Source organism: Coturnix japonica, chromosome 7 (assembly GCF_054131305.1).
Source record: "Coturnix japonica strain WE chromosome 7, WE-NBRP24, whole genome shotgun sequence".
NCBI classification, from domain to species: domain Eukaryota; kingdom Metazoa; phylum Chordata; class Aves; order Galliformes; family Phasianidae; genus Coturnix; species Coturnix japonica.
This window is the reverse complement of record NC_140669.1, coordinates 4,485,576-4,508,176: the sequence shown is the minus strand read 5'-3', so window position 1 is coordinate 4,508,176 and position 22,601 is coordinate 4,485,576. Positions and strand designations below refer to the sequence as shown.

General features: G+C 33.0%; 1 protein-coding gene across 10 annotated transcripts in view; it reads right to left on the bottom strand.

Moving 5' to 3' along the window:
• LRP1B (LDL receptor related protein 1B) overlaps positions 1-22,601 on the bottom strand; it is a 553,348-nt gene that overhangs the window by 44,169 nt on the left and 486,578 nt on the right. For all 10 annotated transcript variants that reach the window (XM_015869156.3, XM_015869153.3, XM_015869152.3 and 7 more), the window contains 12 exons: positions 21,176-21,295; positions 17,214-17,330; positions 11,773-11,879; positions 10,986-11,115; positions 10,080-10,186; positions 9,619-9,751; positions 6,630-6,752; positions 5,572-5,694; positions 5,173-5,310; positions 4,513-4,647; positions 3,392-3,511; positions 1,732-1,973 (listed from right to left, as the gene is read on the bottom strand). In XM_015869156.3, coding sequence (XP_015724642.2) covers positions 1,732-1,973; positions 3,392-3,511; positions 4,513-4,647; positions 5,173-5,310; positions 5,572-5,694; positions 6,630-6,752; positions 9,619-9,751; positions 10,080-10,186; positions 10,986-11,115; positions 11,773-11,879; positions 17,214-17,330; positions 21,176-21,295 — 1,595 coding nt within the window. The remainder of the gene's footprint in view (positions 1-1,731; positions 1,974-3,391; positions 3,512-4,512; positions 4,648-5,172; positions 5,311-5,571; positions 5,695-6,629; positions 6,753-9,618; positions 9,752-10,079; positions 10,187-10,985; positions 11,116-11,772; positions 11,880-17,213; positions 17,331-21,175; positions 21,296-22,601) is intronic.

Here is a 22,601-nt window from a genome sequence, read left to right as displayed (position 1 = left end):
TTACAGTCGACACAGATGCTGAATATAATTTACTACAACGTAGTAGAAAATCTGGGGGTTTAAAACCTAATCGCATCTTAAACTAAGGTAGTTTGTACTCATGTACAGAACATGCCAGCTTGACCACTTTCAAGCTCAATTCCTGTCAACTAAAAAATGCCTTGTGTGGGTAAAAACATTGCAAAAATAATATTTAGAGAAAGCAGTCTAGAAATTGTTTCTATTTGAAGCCACGGATTGAAATTCTCTGAGTCCTGCAGCACAGTTTTGAGTAGATAGATGGACATGTGGTAGGAGTGGTTAAGGGCCCTTTCTAAGCTCTCAGAACAGTAAAGCCTCCAGGAAGCTTCTAATATAGTGACTAAATACACCACAAAACATGTTTTTCTTCATGCTTTACAGTACAATTATTTTAATGTTCAGCTTTGTATTCTCCTCCATGAAATGCAGCACTCTAGTTTAAGTGGCAAATAACTATGTTGAATATTCACCTCAGATAACTTGTAAATCCTCTCTCAAAGGATTATACCAGTAAGCAGCTGCACCAGTTATCACCAATTCACGTGTATCAACTCTATCAGAATCCTCTTCTGCATCTGTCAATAAACTCTGAAGAGTTGATATTTACTATTTCCTTTAATGCTTCAATTTGTGCCAAGTTTAAAGCCCTTTTCACAGAGAAATATAAGAGATACTTAAAGCTATTCTCTGAGGAGCTCTCTTGATATGCTAATTCCATGGAGCAATTTCAATTGAGATGGATTTTTGCACTAATGCAATTACCTGAAAATGCAGGTGAGTTTGTTCAAGTTTGCCATCTGGATTTATATATCAAAGTCTAGAAATAAAAGTTATAATGTAACCTTTGAAAACTTATCCATTGAAACTGGAGTTAGCAATCTACCTACCAGGAGATGTGGAGAAAAATAGCATATAAAGAAAAAAAAAAAAAAAAAAAAAGAAAAGCTTTTGCTTAAAACAAAGCTCCTTTTCGGTAGCCTCATACAAGGAGGAAGTGACCAAGAAGTATTTTGGCGTAATGGCAAAACAGAAATATATAAAGCAATATAAAAGTACAGTAATTGTAAGAACATTTTTTCTTTGTTAGTTTAAAGCTGGGAGATAACAGTGAATCCATTATGAAAATTACAACCCCCAGACTATTAAGAAATCTCAAGGAAGGTTATGTTCTGTTTCATGCACCCATAAAAAAAAATGCAGATCCATTAAAGCAGTTGCAGATCAGCAGACTGCACTTACCATTGCAAAACTTATCTGAATATAAACCACAAAGAACTAAAATAAATAATTAAAAATAAAAACAAAGAAACCAAACACATTAACTTCACAAGATTTACAAGCTTCTTCTTCCTTTACTTACAGAACTTGATATAGTGATCTGTCTAGAAATTTCCAATTATGTGAAAAAATATTACAGTAGAATTACTCCACATTTGCAGTACATCTCCCTTTAGTGTTTGAATATTGCTGGTTAGAAAAAATTTAAATACTACATTGGTGTTCTCTTAGAGACTTGACAAAGCACGTCAGTCTTGAATGGAAAGCCATACTCATTTAATCTAATGTATATCATTAGAATAAATTAATTAGCACAGCAATATTTTGATTCACTGAATCAACATGTTATCATAAAAAAAAATAAAAAGTGAATGGAAATGAATTTTTTTTTTTTTTTTTTTTTAACTTCTTGTTATTTATTTATTTACTTACTATCAAACCACTATTACTTTGCCTCTTCTCTTCGTCATGAAGTTTTCTGTAGAAAATCCCTCCAGGATTAAACTGAGTACTCCAAACAATCATGTTCCCTTGAAAATATGCATCCATTCCAGTTATCCTTGAATTATGTTCAATATGCGATATTTGTTGATGAACATCACTGTAGTTGAATGGATATGCAAAACCCAGGATGTCAGTGTCATTAGCAACATAGAGAACTTGTTCTTCAGAGCCTAGGGATTATTATAATGAAACAAAAATAAGGAAAATGTCAACTAATGCAAAAATCAGTGTTTTTCTGACCATTTTTTTTTAATGTCAAAATTATGTTCTGATTGTTTGGGATGAGAAAGGCATTCATGCTCAGGATAGAACTCCATTCTTCATAATTTGGCACCATTTTCAACATAAATGATTTCAAACTCAGTCTGTGACAAATGAGACTACATAATCAACATACAAATAAACCCACATGAACCTCTTCAGTTACCTCTTCAGGTAATGATTATTCATCCTGATAGAGACCATGTTGTATATGGAGGAAATTTTTAATTACTCATGAATAGATCTTCCCACAACAAATTTCCATCAAGAAAACGTGAATAAAGCAAGACCTTGGCTACTGCTGTCTACCTACCCCTTATGTATCTGTTCTACAGAGAAGGAAGGACTGGGATTAACGCGATTCGTTTTGTTGTGATTCTAAGGTGCATGTTATAAATATTACTCTACAGACCCTAAAACTCTGATTAGTTACTGCTCATAGTTGTGCACCATGTATGCACAAAGACAAGGAGCCACAATTTTAACAGTGGTGCTGTGCTGAAGACCAAGTGCAGACATAAATCACATTTACATTAAAATCTCACTAAATCGTGGGTGAGAAGCTACCTCATACTTTCACTTATTCAGACATACATCCATAAAGATTATGGTAATTATGGTAAATTTACTCAGGCAGTTGGAATGTTTCTGTTTTGTTTTTTTTTTTGTTTTTTTTTTGTAATATGAATTTAGAAATTACAACAGACAAAACAAATTGCTCTCTTTTGTATGATACACCTGTCTCGTGGAAGACAGAAACTCAGTCTTTGAGTGCATATCTACCTTCCATACTATGTGGTATGGACAGCTGATTTACATGAAATACCTGTTTTAAGACAACTAAATTTGAAAAGCTCCCCTTACATGTCTGAAGTAAAACATTTTAACTCCAAATTCTATTTAGTTTATTCCTATTATTATTTAAGGAGATCCTTCCCTCAAGCTTCTAAAACGTAATCAGAATGCTCACAAGAATCCTAGTATGTATCCTTTGTTTTTTTGTTTTGTTTTCTTTTCATTATCATTTTATCCTTTTTGTATTTGTATATTTTTGCAAATAGAAGTTGGAGATTGAAAAAAAAAAATAAAAATGATCAGTACCAACTTATAACCAACTTTCATATTAAGTATGTTCATTTTTATGGTAGTTATAAGAATTTACTGCTTACATCAATGAAACATAAATCTGAGTGATTCTGAGAAATACTGCCATGCACTATTCAGGAAATATTTATCTAAAAGCAATTTTTATATGCAAACTATCAGTGCTACCAACCATATTAATAACAAATGATTTAGTATTGTCCATTTATTTTTTTAACCTTACCTTTTGCTTTACAACTGTTATTCCATTCCTTATAATTTTTCTCACATGCACATCTGTATGACCCTTTAACATTATTGCAATGCTGGGAGCAAGCACCAAATACCATACACTCATTTATGTCTGTAAGAAAATATACAATTTATGTATCTATAGTACAGTACCCTATTATTTAACACATTCTAAACACGTGCAATAATGCAGATGAAGAAAGTGAACTTATAAGCATACCATAACTTATAACAGTTGAAGCTTTCTGCAGTTATTAACGTTATTCCCACTGCATTCAATAGAGCTTAGATTTTTTAAATTTATTTTACACTATTTCTCCATCCTTTCTATATTAACCTATCATCATTAGCGCTTGAAATCAGCTTTGAGAACATATCTATCTCTGTTATACTCAAAACTACACAATCACTTGTTACTGGAAAACTTCAAGTGTATAGTTTGTACCAAAAAGCCAATTCATGATGTTATATTTTAAGAGACTGTTCACATTGATTGTCACCCTGCAGTGATCTGCAATTTTTATGCAAGGTAGTTCTCACCAATACGGAAGTGAATTCACAATGAATTCTTCTGAAGATAGGCTTATATTTTTTTATAACTACCAGATCTTTTTTTTTTTTTCTTTTTTTTTTTTTTTTTTTTCTGCTCAGTGTGCTATAATAAATATTAGGATTTCATTCTCTAAAGTAGTTTACTTTCAACTGATTTCATTTCAGTTTTCAGTATTACGTATCTTCATTATTTTTAAGTATTCAAAATATTCCCACATCCATTTTTAAAAGCTAGTCCTAATTGCCTGGTCAACTCTTCTATTAAACCCCAAATCATCCATTTACATTTTAAATTATAAAATCATCTAATGTTTGTTTGAAACCTTTTGACTTGCATAATCAACATTAATCTTTGATAAATTCTCCAGTTAAAATGCTTATATCTACAACCTTTAAATTCTTTCAGCTTCTTATCTTAATTCTCAATCCCAAAGCTGTGAAACAGGATGTAGTCTAGGAAAAATATATACGTGATGGACATCTCCTTCAATAGCACTGAAAATTGACTGCCAGTTTGACTTCCAATAGTTTAAGGTGAAAGGTGATAGAAAAGGTCTGTACCTTCACATTGTCTATTCCTCTCATTTCTCTGAAACCCAGGCTTGCACTGACACAGTAGGGATGTTTTTGTTTGATTACAGTACGCATCATCTCCACAAGGGTTCACATTGTCATCACATGTATATTCAGTGACACCTAAACATAAAATGTCTTAACATTTCCAATAGACTTGTCTTAACTGTTAAAAATAGCACTGCTAAAAACACCAAGATAAACCAACAAAAACTGTCACATGCATCTTTCTACAGAAAAATAAAGCTAAATTTTAAACAAATGTATGACATTACAGTATTTATCTACACACACATATGAATTGATACTATTTAGTCAAGATATCGTACTTCACACATCAATAATTTTAATACTAAAATTCATCCTGCTGCAGATATGAAGTAAAAAGCAATGCACTTATATTTGATCTATTCCAAAAACTCAAGAACTACTCTTATGATTACTACAACTTGAGTTGCTATAAAATCAGCTTTTATCTTGACACAAGACTGTGTACATCTGCTTAGATACTGTGCAGGTAGGTAACACGTTACACCTATGTTAAAATTGTATGTTGTTGAGAAGGTTATATGTAGACGAGTTTATTAGTCTTGACCTATTACTTCTTTTCTACTACAATTATGAAAAAAACGTATCAAGCAAACTCACTTATTTTGCAGTCTTGCTCATCTGAACCATCTCCACAGTCATCAAACCAATCACACTGTAGCTCCATTGGAATACATTTCTTATCATTACAAGTAAATTCATCTTTTTTACATGGTCTTGCTTTATATGTGATTTTATCTACATAATTACAAATGAGTAAGAAAAATGAATCAGTACTTAAGCAATAAGTAAGATTTTTTAGATTATTTTAGACACATTGAAATTGGAATGACCATGAAGCAGCAAGCAATTCTTTCAAGCCTAATTTCTTTCCATTTCTAACTATGATCTACTAACCTCCAGCTAAGCTTTACTGAAGGACAAGCAGATATCTGCAACAAAGTTTGCCTTCAAGTTCTTTCCTTTGATCAGAATGCCTTGAAAGGTAATGTCACCTACCACAGTGATCTTCATCGGAGTTATCACCACAGTCATCAACCTCATTGCAAATCTGCTCAGGTCTAAGACAAACCCTGTTGTTTCTACATCTGTATGGCCTTGTTGGAGGGCATGGAAACTTCACTGCATAATAAAAAATAAAAATAAAAACCAGCTATTACCCAGTTATATTTCTTGAATCTTTTAAAATGTTTCTTTATCACGGCAATAAGCAAGCATGGAATCACAACTGTACATGGCATACGAATGTATCACAGTCTCGTGTGGGTTGGAAGGGACCTTAGAATGTACTTGATTTTAAGTCGTGATACGAAATGTACTAACAATGTTTTCGGAACTGCTTTTCCTTTTTAGGAATGAAAAGTATTATGTGTGATATGGAATATTATACTTTTTTTGAAAATCATTAAATACGTCAGAAATAAAACAAAGGAATCCGTATATTTAATCATCTACACAGATCATTACAGAAACATATTTTTTTCCATCTGTGTATTTCCTATAAAAAGACTAATTTTTCACAACTATCCAAAATTGTATGAATAGCAGGAACAATGAAAACCTGTAACAACATGCTCATCACCTGTTTGCATTAGGGATTTCAATGGCTGTTGTTCAACAGAATTTTAAGCTTAATTATAGCTGTAAAAGTTGCATATGGCTGTAAAGAATATTCTCCAGAGTAATCTCATTAAAATCTCTGTTTTTAGAATAAGTACATGACTACCAGATAAACATAACTTAAGAAAGACTCAGGTCACTTTTTATTAAATACCTAACCTGTACTTTCAATAGAGATAAATAATGCAAACTTGAAAAGAAGGAAGGTGAATTACATCCACTTTATCAGAGCAGCTTTCACTGTCACACGTGCCAGGTAATACAACACTAACTTAGCAGTTACAAAAGATTACTCTACTGAAAGTTTAAGGTAACTGAAAGGTTAAGTGAAGACAACTTAGATGTATATCCTCATATATTCATGCATTTTACGCGTCATTTCTAAATCAGTTATTTGCTTTATTACTTAAAAGGTATGCAGAAATTTAATGCCATACCACACATTTCAGCGACTTCATCAGAGTTATCTCCACAGTCATCTTCTCCATCGCAAACCCAAAAATGCAGTTTGCAGAGGGAATTGTTGCACAAGAACTCATCAGCTCTACATATACTACCCCCTGGGGAGAAAGAAAGAGGTCAGAAATAAAGAAACAAAGAAACAAAAGCCAGTTATTGACAAAATTAGTAGAAACATTTACATAAACTATCTGTAGAGAATAGCACATGTAGCACAGCTAAATGAATTAAATATCAAATGTAAGAGCTGAAGAGGCAAAATCTTAGTTGATCACACGCTACTTTCATTCTCTTTTCATAACTGTTTTATTAAGAAAATTCACCCTGATTTTTCAATCCAAGGTTGTTTCATGCGAATGTCTGCTGCTCTACCAACTTTTACTCTCATTCTCTGAGATATGCACTGCTTTAAGAAGAGACAAAGTGATGGCTGTCCTTTAGCTATAAGGTATGAACAATTTCTTCTGTGGACCGTGAGACCTGACCAGGCTTATAGCAACCCCATCAACTGTAAACCCTGTTATTAGGAAGACCTAGATTTAGGCACAGAGTAGATGACCTCTACTAGTATACTCTTTTTCAACTTCTGAAATTACCAATTAGGATCTTTAGTATAAATACGGAACACATAACAAAATAGTTTTGTCTGTGTAACTTTGGTATTGATTGAAATATCCAACAAAACATAACTGAAGGCAAGAGAAAATGTTTTCAGTGTTCAAGCTATTAAATTGGTTGAAGTTGGAATCAGTTTTAAGATGTGCAGCAGTAATAAGATATTTTGTCTCAAGGATGCTATGACTAAATTTTACCACCAACAACCAATGAAATTATGGAAACTTCTTAAAGTTCTTCTTTTTTTTTTCCTGATAAAAATATTCATTTTTCTGGTATAGATTCTGTTCCTGGAGAAGGATGGAAGGAAAAAAAATAACACAAAAAAAACCCTTCTTTCAGAAGAGGAGGTTGTGAAATTTTATATCATAGCACCAAATCTCTCTGTTTCTTTACTCAGCACATTACATTTCCTCTGGGTCCATTACAGAAGATCAAGTTCCTGTGGCTTTCCACTTTTTCATTCAAGGCCATGTTCACATCTTCCCATAGTCAAAATAATGCTTTATTCCTCTATAAATGCTTCAAACAGGTTGAATTTTATTTTTTCAGAACACTAATTTGCATGAAATACCTACTGTGTAAGAGGATTTGGGGAACTCTCACACTATGTTACTGAGTACAATTAACTCCTATTGTAGGAAATATTATCATCATTCACGGAAAAATACATACAACTCCAGTATTTTATAATTACAAAAGACATGACTTTAAACAATTGTTTAATCACTGTGGAAAAAATACTAGTTGGATAATAGGTTTTAAAAAAAGTGATAATTAAAACATGCACAGTGGGCTACAGATAACTACTGTGGAAATCATTTAAAATGCTGTAGAGTAAAACTCCATTTGTGTTCGCTGTATTTCTAAAGAAGAAAAAATTAGTTATCAGTGAGATAAACTGGCATTTGTTTTATGTGACTGCTCTGCCCTCTATAATTATTTTACAGAATAGATTTCTCTAAGGGAAATCATAATTGTGACAGAAATGCAAAGTATTACAACAATAAGCAACAAGGCACAAGGCTTCTTATTGAATTATAAGTAATTTGCAGCTCACAGAAGCTCCATTATGCCATCCAAAGAATAATGTAGACTTCAGATTAAATAAGCATGTCACTACTTATTTACAGTTCATTGTTCTTAAAGATTCGTGGTTAACATATTTTTAAAAAGCAGGTTCGAATGCACTAAGAGTTGTTGATTTCTTTCCTGAACAGTTAACATTTTGTTGATCTGTCTTCTTAATACAGTTATATGACACCTTTAGTGTCTGAACATGTCTAAATTTCTCCAATTTCTGGTCTCTCAGACAAATGTAATTATCCCACGTAAACTCTTCCACCCCACGGTAACTGTTGCTGCTCAGCAGATTTACAACATGATAACATGATGTTTTGCTCTGCAACTGCTTGCATCATCTAATTATTATTACTTACTATTGTACTGCATAGAATATATTTACATGCATAATTCTTGATGTCTAATTCACAGAACTAGGCTCATTTGTAAGAAAATAAAAACAAATATCAAGAATAATAAGCCAACAATCTGACAAAGAGCTAAGTAAAATTTTTAATTTCTTAAAAGTTTCTTTGACAGAGAAGTTCTGTCTTTCCTATAGTTGATAAGGTGCTACATGTACCTAGTGATATGGCTAGTAGGAATAGCTGTAAGACTAGAGAAAACAGCCTCAAGTTGTGCCAGAGGAGTTTCAGGTTGTTCATTAGAAGAAATTTCTTATCTGAAAGAGTGGTCAGGCACTAGAATGGGCTGCCCAGGGAGGTGGTGTAGTCACTGTCCCTGGAGGTGTTCCAGAAATGTTTAGATGTTCTAGCAAGGGGCATAGTTAGCGAGGAAATATTGGTGGTAGGTGGATAATTTCTCCAGTAATATTTAATTGTTACATTTGTGCATTTCCATGTGCATATAACTATATGTATACAAATATATATGAATACATAGTGGAAAAGATATATTAGAACAAGACTGCTGAAATTTCAACAGCATTGGGAATTAGACTGAAACATGTATTTCTCAATAACATTTGGAATCTTAGTCATAAGCATAGAGTTTGTGTGAATCAATTTATGTGCACAGTTCTGTGCTCTGAGTAGAATTTGACTTGAGGCCTCATATTCGTGTTAGATGTAGAATTTTGTGTACATGGAACTAAAAAGAAAATTGGGATTTTATGCTTATTTATTTAAAGGTTTATAATGATATTTCATAGCATTCTAATTATTATTGCTCACAAGACCATTTTAAATAACAACATTACAGCATTCCAGTAATACTGGATGTATTGCTGATTTCTTTGATGGAACAATACAATACCACTAAGAACACAACCTTGGACACAGTCTTCTTCATCACTACCATCCACACAGTCATGGATTCCATCACAAAGCCATCTGACAGGGACACAGTAGGCCTTATTTTTGCATCGAAACTGATCTTCTTTACATTCCGTTACACAATCCATCTATGAATACAGAAGAGAACTAATTAATAATAAACAAAAACAATAACATAATAAAATGTGACACATACTTTTCCAAGCTGAAAATTCCCTGAAACAAACTGCCCCAGAATGGTATACAGGTGTTGACTCAGGGGAAACAAATTGTTCTTCTGTAAACAGATGTAATCCAATGTGAGTACCACAGAAACCAAATCATGGGGCTAAGTTATCTGAAGGGATTTGCCTGATGACAGAAACAGCAACAAAAAACCAACCCAAAATTCCAACCAAATAGTTACAAATTAACATCAGAGAACAGAAGGAAAAGCATCACAAATTGCTCAGTTACCTCATCGGATCCATCAGCACAGTCATACTCTCCATTACATTTCAAAGATGCTGAAATACAGCCTCCACTTGCACAGATGTATTCACTTGCAGAGCAGGTTGGAGATGCTGGTTATAAACCCATATTTTAGCATTAGAAAAAGACAACTTATGTGTAAGCTGCTTTATAACTTCATGTCTTTATCTCCTTTAAGATAGCAAGCAAAAATGTATTGGTAGATGATAAGCTTTTCCATCAATGAAACCAAATTCGCATCCTAAGTGAAGTGTGTAACAATAGTAAAAGGTTATGAATACTTTATCACTAGGAAATTTCTTTATTTGTTTCCCTTATGCTTGGTAATAATGGAAAATAGTATATTTAAAAACAAAACAAAACAACAAACAAAAAAAAACACCTTAGTCAAAATTGGCTTAGTGTTTTCCTAAGATTTAGTAAGTGCTTATAATTAAACAAACTTAATCTGTATTAAACCACAATTTTGTGAAAAATGCATGATTACAATTTAAATAGACATATATTAATCATTATTTAAAATATAGATAGACATTTCTATCAGAGAGGAAAACAGGGGACTTATGAAGTCTATAGCAAATGCTGTACTGATGTAGAGAATGCTTACCAAAACTTGGTAAATATAAATAACCACATTTTCCAAGATACAAACAATGGACTAAAATAAAGGACCTTATGAATGAACACCAGAAAAAGTCTCCTGACACTCTCAGATCATACCAAGTAATACTGGTTTTTTTTTGTTTTTTTTTTTTTCAGAGAAGAATTCTACAAGCTGAGTTATATTTCACTTTAATTAAATACCATTTTTCGCAACAATTATTTGGCTATACACAGCTTTACAAATTTAAAAGAAGAAAGTATATCTCAATTTACTTTTTTAAAAAATACCTGGTTCACAATTTTTTTCATCATCCCCAAGTTTGCAGTCTTCATGACCGTCACATTTCCATTTTGCTGATATGCACTGACCATTGGAACACTGGAACTGATCTCTTGAACAGCCTGTTTCACAGTACCTCTGTTACAACAAAAACAGTGTATGTTCAAGATCAAGTACTTAATATAAACATGGTTAAATATTTAACAAACCAGAAAAGTTACAGCCCGCACCACTACAACTTCACACTATGAAATATGTCTGTGTCTTATAAAATAAAATAGCTTTCCAGGTTTGATTTACTATTTGTGACTTGAACCCTTTTAAGTAAGCGGGCAGCATGTGAATTCCAACACTGGCAGAAAAGGAAAACACAAAACAAAACAAAAACCAAAAGTTACATAAAGGAACTGAGAAAGAACAGAACAAATATCAAGAGAGCCTTTGCTACTCAAGCAACAGCCCATGTTTTATCAACAAAACCCATAAACCAATACACTGCTTGTTCAGAAGGCAAAGGTTCCCCAATGAGGGCACAAAATATACAAAGGATAGAAAGAGAACTTGATCACCAAAAGGTATAGACAGACTACTGAAGAATGACTTGAATTTAAATCTTGCTCTCTTTTTGGGTTAACTAATACAGTAAATTTGATTTTAATTTAGTGAAGACATCTATCTGTATGACACATGAACTCAAATTTGCATTCCCTCTTATATAGTCATATGTAGGAAATTCATTCTCAATCAATCTAAACCTAACAGTTTTCTCAAATATTTCCCCTGGAAGAAGCCTACCTCATCTGAGCCATCTGGACAGTCATAGTCTCCATCACACCAGAATCTTGCTGAAACACAGTCTCCATTTGCACAAAGAAAGTCTTTCAAATTGCACGTTTGAGGCTCTGAACAAAGAAGAGTAACAAGCCTAGGTTTATTAGCATTTCCATAAAAATAGCTCATACAGGAATACCCCAAACTGTCAATCAATGAATTACTACAACAAAGTCAAAATCATTAACCCTCAAATTCTATGAACTTTTTTTTTTTTCCTGTAGGATTTTGCTTCATTATATTTTACAACTAAATTTCATTTGCATATTATAAGCCATTCATGAAAATAGTTTCATTTCATTTGGCAGATTTCTTTACAAAATTGTATAAGACTGAATAAATATTAATTATTTCAGTGTAGGTATGTTATGACAAATTTAGTGAGATAGATACCACAGAGTAGAAATTTGTTTTGCACCTGTTAGTGTCCAATGTGATTGGAATTAAATGAACCCTTGACTTTCAATTAAATGGCCTGTAACATATATGCGCATCAAGAAATAGCTTCCCTTGTGTTATGCACATTCAGGGGAACAGCTTTGAGATGATAAACAGAAAACCAGAGAAGGAATGTTTGAAGTTTCAAGTCAAATAATTCAGCTTTCCAGCAATTAACTATGGGATGAAGCATGACAATAATGCTGGCTTAAACACTGACAGAATTATTAGAGGCTTAACAGAAAGGGAATATGATGAAGTGCAAAAGTCAACAGACAGCATGCATTCATAAAAAAGCTGACTTTTCTACACTGTCAGTATTGAAAACAGAAAAAGGTAAAAATAAGGGAACAATGGAATTATAAAGTAATTTCAGGGAAAAGAAAAACGAGAGTTTTATTTATAATAAAATATTTATTTATATTCATAAAAAAGAATCTAAGGAGCTTACATACAGACAAGTGACACTGTATATTGGAAGTTAAGTGGGTTATTTTGAGATGAAATTATACATTCTTCTATTCCCTGGGAAGAACCAAAACACAGGGAAGATGGAAGTCATTACAGAAGGTGGAAGAGAAGAGCAGACAAAACTAATTTGAGATATAGGCAAAGCAAACAGGAGAAGGTGGCTGCAGGGAGTGCTGGAGTAATCCTAAGAAAGCGAGACTGGCTGCTTTAGCCCTTTTACTTCATTGAGCGCATAGCTCTGCATCTTTCCTTCTATTACCATAAAAACTCTGGACAAGAGTGGAATCAAAGAGGGATCAGACCGAAATATTCTCCCAAGAGAATATTATGTACTTTCCTCTTGAGAGTTAGTAAAAAGCTAGTAAGAGGCCTAAATGGCATGTCCTATGAGGAGAGGATGAGAACACTTGGGTTGTATGGTCTGTGGAAAGGAGTCTGAGAGAAGACCTCATTCCTCCTTAATAATGACCCAAGGAGAGGAAGTAGAGAAAAGGAGGTGCCAGTCTCTGATCTCTCTAATAACTGACATCAGGACATGCAGGATCTGTGCAGAGTCAGGGGATGTTCAGTCCAAGCATTAGGAAATACTTTATTTACTGTAAAGGTGGTAAAATACTGAAAGAGACTTTAATCAAATCAAAGGTTAATATTTATATGGATTCCTCGATTTTAGATTTTTTCTCAAAGCAAAAGCTCATTGTATAGATGTTAGCAAATCACTGACTCAATTCTTTTTTCTGGCAGCAGCCCAGGAAGAGGTATTTGCAAAATGTATTCAATGATATAAGGGAAATAATTTGTGGAAAAAACAATTCACATGGAAATAAACATGTGTCATGTTTTCACTGTGATTTGCAAAATATGAGCAAATACTACTTCTATACTGTTAATCAATTATTTATAAACAGGGATTTGATTCTGCAAAAATGAAAACAATGAAGTAACTTCTCATTTCTCTGTTTGCAAGAAATCTTTCTTCTGCTATTGGAATACTTCTCTGTGATTTACATATGCGCACAGGAGAGAACTTTTCCATGAATGGTCAAGTTAATTAAAGGAATATTTATAGGTCTCTGTACAACCAATAAAAGTTAGCATCTTTCAGCTTCTGCTTTATAAAAACACAAACTCTTTCCTGAGAAAAGCATTAGTATGTAATTATAAAGAATTCTATTAGAAATACAGCACATAAAATGATCAATCTTCATAATTTAAAATCTGAAAATAACCCATAGTGATGACACACTTGTCCACTAGAATGGTAGAAAGAATGGGATCTGAGAAGAAAGATTCAAAATCATTTCATATTTGTGGTTCAATCTTGTATAATAAGCATGGATATCACACTAAACCGTGAATTTAAAGTATTTTATTAGGCATCTGAGCTATTATGCACAACTAGGAGAGAAGAACATGTTTTTCTTAAAATAGGATATCAAGTTCAAACTTATAGCGTTATGTGTAAATAGTGTAAATGATGCAGAGAACTTATAGCACTGTCCGCTAGAGATCTGTCTACTGAAGATGACATTGAGACATTCCAGCTCTTCCAGCCTAGTTTCATTCAATACACTAGTGTAAATGTGTTCACTTAGACATTAAATAATTGCTAGTTCTCATTTCCTATAGAATACAAAGTTATCCAAGGACAAAATTAACTAATTTGTTTTCTTGACACCTTCTAAGAGCAACAAAGCACTGAGAAGATATTTCCACACTGATTAAATGCATGTCTTCCTGCAGCATTATTATACTTGCTTTGCTTCAGTGTTTACAGTATATTATATATGTTTTTAACTACATTCAGTACAACATTACTGGTGTCTTTTTTTTGAGCAGGGATAAGACAGTCATTACAATGAAATTCTCCATTTTGAAAGTTCCCTGAAATAAAATACTTTTTTTTTGCCTAATATCTTCTGAAAATATATATATATATATATATCCAGACAACCCTGAAAGAAGATTCCCCCTCCAAAAAGACAATTATTAACAGAGTTAAAAATACATTCTACTTTAAATAGTGCTCTCAGTAGGGACCTTTAACCTCCCCAGTACCATAGAAGATCTTGGGTTGGAAGGGAACTCAGGGACCATCAAGTTTTAACCCTTCTGATGCTGGGCTGCAAACCCCTACATTTAATATTAGACCAGGCTGCCTGGGGCACCATCCAACCTGGCCTTGGGATGGGGGAAGGGGGGGGGGGGGGGTCAGGGTGGAGGGTTCAAATGACAGTCCTCTACTCATTTTCTGTCCATTTCAAGTTATATATTATGAGACAAATACAGTGAAAGAGCAACAAAGCCAGGGGAAACTATGCCAGATACAAAGCCATAACAGACACAACTGTTTTTACTATAGCACTAATAATTTTTCACACCCATATACTTCCAAAATACATTTTTTCACCATTGCTCATTTCATCAAATAATTATTTGTACTTGAAAAGAAATTATATATCTTAATAAAAATATTTGAGCTAAATTTCTGAAATTAGGTGAATTCATTCTGTGTTTTTGAGAAACAAGTCATTTTCTCACACAAACCTCTTTGTAAATGCATGCATGCTATGAACAACTTTTAATGTGCAATGCAATTCATTTTGTCAAATTCTTTGGAAGCTTTAATTTCATATATATATGTTTTATTACACATTATAAAAGACCACACAACCTACCAAGATGTTTTTTACTTCTAGTTTGAATGACTCAATAATGGTATGTATTATCCCAGTGCTACTGAAATAGTGAAGTTTACAACTGTACCAGCATACTGTATTTAATTTAGACAGTAGAATAAAGGGTCTCAAAAGTTAAGAAGTAAAGCACGTATTTGACAAGCAAAGAAAAACAAATACCAAGCAGTAAACATGAAGTACAACTCATCACACCGCAGAGATCTGTTTAATGCTTATTTATATTTTAAGGTTTGTTCTCAGAATTGAAGTAATTGAAGCAACTTAAATTTGTTGCACAGGCTTCAGCTGAGTACTCTCAGATCTCTCATCCTATGCACTACAGTTAGCTACAGACTTGATCTGAAAGTTTAGAGAATAGCAATGAATAGAATATATAAGTTAATTACAGACATGAACACAGATAGATAGGAAATTGAAAAAGAAATTGATGAATGATTATTCCTCCATTATCTGAACACTTGTTTGTATAATTTTATTCCATGACAACCTAATATTTAAGGAAGAGAATTAATCCCACTGCACAGATGGTATATTTCAAAACAAGGTGCTTCATGCTTACATTGCAGACAGTAGTAATGTTTAGGAAAGGTGTTTCTTTCTCAAAATTTTCAACTAATAATTTGGGTTAACCCTGCTATAGGGAAACCACATCTCCTTTGATGTCTTACACGACTGCAAAAATAACTTATTGCTGTTTATAAAAGAAAAAAAAAAAATCTGTGTTTCCTAAGTAAAATCTCCTACAAAGCTAAGAAAGCTTTCGTGCATCATCAGCACCCTCCTCCCTGGCTCCCTCCTGCCCATGTTAAACAATACAAGGCTGATAGCAATTATCCAATCAGATGACATTTTTTCCTTTAGATGAAGCTCTTGCATATGAAAACTATGATACAAATGCTTTCACTAACTCACAGAGTTTTCTAACAGATTGTGATCAAAAGGCATACAAATCTATATAAACTTTAAAGGTAAACGAGCTTGCCTTCAGACTCCCTGTACCTCTGGACACCATGTGTTGAATTTGTGAAAGGGGCAGACAGCACAAGAATTCATTAAGCATTCTGAGTGATTACCTCAAAGATGTCAAACACACCCTAAGGATATACAATCAGGACAGTGCATTAAAGATTACCTATACTAAAAGACATTAAATTTCTTAGATTTCAAAGAACAAAAGAAAAGATTATTTGAAATTTGTAGTCAGCTGAACAGAAGACACTTCAAAAATACTGATGGAATTTTCCTTTGGATGTGTTTTATAAAAAGGATGATTATAATATGAAGGGAACAATTATGAGTGTGTCATTTCTACCTCAGGACCAGATCTAAATGAACACACTGGAAGTGGTATTTCAGAGACTTATTATGCACTGAGGTTACTCATGGGTAGGAGAGTACCAGATTAGCCAATGTACTTTCAATAACAAGGTCTGCTTTTTATTTAGATGTTACAGAAATGGATTTCTGAAGGCATAAAACATAAGTCACCAAAGGAATATAAATAAAGCAATTGCAATCCAAAAGTGTTCTTAAAAAGCATTTCTGACTGGATATGTTTCATTATTTTTATCTGGATAAGAAGGCTGAGATATGAGATTAGCTCTATGACAAAGGTAAACTGATTTGGGCACTATTCATTGCGAGTTCATCAGGTTACCGAAACGTTATAGGTCAGACATTTTTTCATCTCTATCATGCAGGAAGAAACCATACATATTCAGTTTATTAGAAGAAAAATCTCTTGTGTTGCTAAACTGACTACTTGTTGAAATATGCATTTAGGTAAAAGTTACTTACTACAGTTTTCTTCATCAGAATTATCACCGCAATCATTTTGGCTGTCACATCTCCAATGATCTGGAATACAGTTGTTGTTCTTGCACTGGAATTCATGAGGCCCACACGTTTTTTTGTCTACAATTAGGAGAAATATCATTTATATCAGTGCAAAGTCAGAAATTGAAAGACTGAAGAGTGACACTATGGCATTGCAGGACACATTTCCAAAGAAGCCACTGAAATACTTGAAAAGTTACTTTCGATAATTGTTTTTTTCCCTCAAACCACATCCTTTAAGAATAACATAACATAACAGACACATCAAACATGATGATAAAATAAAATAGACACTGTTAAAACTGTAATTTAATGAGAAAGGGGAAATTCAAAAGGACGTACACATTAGCTTGGATAGGTTAACATTAGTGCACTGAATCTCTAAAGCTGCACTGACTTTTCCTTGAATTTTCCAATATGATTGCCCTGCAAAATATCAGATCATAGAAACCTATAATAGCATTTTTTACAAAGGTACAGTATACATATTTCTCAACATCCATGCTTACATGTAACAATTTAAGACTACTGGTATCTAACAGAAAATTTTGCTTTGTACTTTCACTTTGTGGAGTCTCAGACTGAAAGCTTGACTTCATAGAGGAAAATGCATATAAAATATGCTTTAATATATATAAAAGCATATATAAAAGTATATAATGCTGATCTGTGGTTAACTTTTGTCATGTGGTAAATTCTTAGTGAACATTCTGGTTTACACAGCAAAGTACCGTAAGCAAAGCCTTTCAGAGAAGCGTGAACATTCTGAACCACTCCAGCTGCCTTTGTATTATTTATTATTTATTTATTTTAAAAGAACTTTATTTATATAAAGTTTCAATGACATATTTAAAATTAAATTGCTGCTATGATGATATTTCAATTTCCTAAATTTCCATTTTGCTATTTAAAACATCACAGTTCAGGCTTCCTGTTGTTATACTGACATCAAGGTAAGTTCTAATAGCTGACAGAATGAGGGACTGAAATAGCAGCTTAAGTCAACCTGTTTTCTCTGCCTCTGAAAAAGAAAAGAGAAGTATGTTGTCTGATGCTATGGCCCAAACTGCTGATGCTGTGTCTTGTTTTAGGTGTGGCTTTTGAATACCAAATTGATTGAGGCAAATACTAGCGTGGGTCTATACACTCACAAATCTGGTAATTAAAGTACTCCCTTTTGCGTTTGTTCCTAATTCTCTGCCAAGATCACATTTATTAGCAGTTTCCTCACCAGATACTTTATCCTATGATGTTTCTCAAGATGACAAAAATAATCCAGAGATAATCAATGATATTTCATAGAATAATAGCATTATAGAATATTCCAAGTTGGAAGCGACCCACAATAGTCATTGAGTCCAACCACTGGATCCATAAAGGACCACCCAAAAATCAGACCATCTGCCTGAGCATGCTGTCCAAACACTTCCTGAACTCCAGCAGGCTTGGGGCTGTGAAAATTTCCCCAGGGAGCAGAATTTCAATTATGACATTTCAAATAATTGCATTGGCAAGCACTTAAAGAACATTTAACAATAGAAAGCATAAAAATAACAATAAAATATAAACTTACTGTACTTGCTTTTGTTGCTTTGCAAATGTGGTTTACCATCCTATACCAGTCCTGAGCATTAAAATATTTCTAGTGAACTCTATAGTCCGAAATTAACATAACGCTGCCAACAAAATTAGTCCTAAAGGCTAATCATAGATGATATTCTATTTAGCTTCTACAGTGAATATTGAGATCTAATCAGGTAAAGACAGAACACAGAACATTATTTTCAACTACCTGCTAGGTTGAAGACAACACACAAGATTTCCTTACTCTTCCTAAAGCATACTAAATCTATTTTGTTGCATTTCCTCTGTATTGTACATAAATGTACACTGATGGAGAAAGTTTGGCTTTCTTAAAAAACAAACAAGCAAAAAAGTCTGTGTATTCTAAATGTATGATTGTCCCTTGAATATTAATCTTCCTTCTTACTCTATTTGTAATAAATATAAAGAAATATTTAATTCTTTCCATTCACAAAATATACACACATATATATTTTTCCTATGGATTTTTTTTCCGTCACTTGACAACTCTGAAAGCTTTATTTGTCTTTGAGGTTAACTCTGATCTCTCACAGTAGGCTTACAGTTGACATGCCCAGCAGACTAGGATTTGCTTGTCTTCTACACCATTCTTCAGATTAATGAGAGCTCAAGAAAATGGTTAGACAGTAGAACTAAGACATAACAAAGACAAATTTTTGAGAGTTTCATAACAAATGCCTGATTTTTTGGAAACATATATTCAACTCAAAATAAATAGGTAAAGAGCTTATTTTTTTTATTGTGGAATCCTGAAAGATACACCCACATTTTGTCACGGCTGTCTTCAAACACTAAACCGCTTTCCAATTTTCTTACAGTGAAACTCCACTGAAATGTGGAAGTAGATATACAAATTATACAGTGAAAATAAAAGTCACAGTTACTTAATTTTCACGTACCTATCTCAAATAATAATTGACAGAGATTAAGTCATTTTTGGATAAAAATGAAATTAATATTAAATAAAAAGAAAAAGGAGAAAACAGTCATTGAAAAATTATTCTGGTAAATATCTAAAATACATAAGCTTTAAAACAAACTGTAGCTTCTGAAGTCTGAACACAGCTTTCTTCATATTCTAACCCCCCAAAAGGGCCTTTTGTGATGAAAAGTAACAAAGCTCTGAGTTAAATATTGTCCAGCTAATTAAAATAAGGCATTAAATTATAGCAAAAAGCATGCATTAGGTCTAATGTTCTTTGAAAAACACCATACATTAATTAAGACTTATTTAACTACTTTAATTGCCTCAGTTAGAAATGAACCATAAAAGACTAAATACATACAGTATAGTTCCAACAAGTTCACACAATATTGTATCCCCATAACACATGGTAGCAAATATTTACAAAAGAAAATATGTATGACTATGGAGCACATAAGCAGAAAAGAAATTACCCTTTATGCAAAGTTTTGCAATGTAGGCATTTTAAATATGAACTATAAATGATAAGTTACTATTACCACCAGCATATGCAGATCTTTATTACAGCCTACTTGTAAATACAAAATTTAATTTTCTTGAAGTTTGTTCATAAAAATAACCATCTTTAATTATTAAAAAAATGTAGAAGAACAAATTGTGTTCAAACTACTGCTATAAAGGGGTGATTTAAACATATCTCAAACACTAAAATTACGGGAAAATTTTAAATGAGATTAAAGTCATCCTGTTTTGTTAATATCCTTAGTTAATAGTGCATAGCCATGAGTGGCGTGTAACGATTTATCCACATTCACTGCTTCTATTTTCTCCAACATAAAAACAGAAGGCGTTATAATCAACTAGTAAATCTGAAATAAAAACAGAGTTGGATTTTCAAAAAGGCAATTCATTTACTATGAAACGCCTTTACTACACTGCGTCTCTTTCTTACTCTGCAGCAAAATAAATAATGCACCTCTACTGAAATTATGGCGGACTAAAGGAAATTATGAAATCCTTCACTATTTATTAATCACAATAGCAATAAAATGTGGAATAAATTCGTGGAAACTTGGTAATTTTTCAGAAAAATAGAAAATGTCACTATATTCCAGATAAGAAATTAATTCGTAATTCCAGTCAATAATGTAAAAGTATTTAAGTTTATTTTAATGTCTATATTAAACTTATAATCATTAAAGATAACTTATGTGTTACTACCCAACAAGAACAGTAAGAGCCAGATAAAGCCATCACATCACACAGCTACCACCATAGATTGGAAGAGGACTCGTAAAGTGAAATCATAATTTCCCTTTACTACTTTTTGTAACATCAAACTACAGTCACATACTCAAAACAGTGATATATTCTAAACCAGAGACATACTCACCACAGTTAGCTTCATCCGATCCATCAGCACAGTCTGGGTCTTCGTCACATACCCAAAGTTTAGAAATGCAGTGTTTTGTTGTTTGACACTGGAAATGGTCTGGAGAACAACTGTTTTCAGCTTTAAAGAAGAAGGTTCTAAATTAAAGGTAGATCTGATCATGTTCAAAACATTTGCTTTCTAAGAAAAATAAAGGGTAAAAAACCCTTCAGAAATTAGATACCTGTCATCATTTAAGTTTCATTTAAGTCATCACTTAAGTCATTATTTAATTTGTACGAGAAAACATTTGGCTTATATTGTTCATAACATCAAAAAGAAGGCAAAATTATTTCATACATAATTTGAAATCCGACAAAAATTGATTTTATCAGAATATGAACTAAAATATTTAACTTTGTTAGGAGATAAGCTCATAAGGCCTAGATAATCATAGGATGGCTTGTGTTGGAAGAGACCACAAGGGTCATCAAGTTCCAACCCTTAATAGTGTGGTAAGGTGTTAAGTAAGAGAGAAATGAAAAATGTGTGTAACAAACCCTTCCATTCTCCATGCTATGCTGTGCCTTGGCAGCTGGGTTGATAGCAGAGATTCAGAACACTCAAGAGCTTGCATTATGCTCCTATACCTCCCACACTCCCTGAACAGTGCTGTGCTGTAGGCTTTGTTGCTCTGATTTCCTTTTATTTCTGTTTGCTAAAACTCATAGTTGTAAGGAGACCTTCAATATGTTATGTGTCCATTTTATACTGAAATAAGCAATCTCCCCTATCTTCTGCAGATGTTTACCTGTCCCTAATGATCCGATTTTTAAAGAAATGTAACACATAAATAAGCATATAATGCTATCTGTCAGAGGCTTGAGCTTTGCTGAGCTATTCGGAAGATGGACATCAAACATAATTAACAAAGTCTTTGTGCCCTTTGCAAGGAGGTGTTCTTTGAATGAATGCAATGTTTGAGACAGCTAATTCAGAAAACAGGACTAAAGTTAGAACAGCTGTAAATCTGAATAATGAACAGAATGAAAAATATCTCAAGACACAATACCTGCATCTTAACTCCAGAATGATCTAAAATACAAACTATTTAACAAATTTCACATTTAACTGAAAATATTTTCCTTAGTCACCTTTGTGAAATATGGAACAAAATCTTATTTACCACAAGATGAATAGGGTCTGTGTAAATGGCGATCAAGCAGCTTAGGTACATTAATGAAGTCCGTGCAGAAGGGGGAATTGAAAAAGTAGAAAACTACATCAATGAAAAAAATATAGAGAGAAGCTATAGGTCCACATAATTTTTAATAAAAGAAGTAGAAAAGAGGTTTTTTTTTCCTCCTGAAATATGTTGCTGCAAGGCATGGAAGATGAAAGCCTCAAGAAGATCAGTCATTTGTGAGGTGGTTAAGAGTAAAATTGA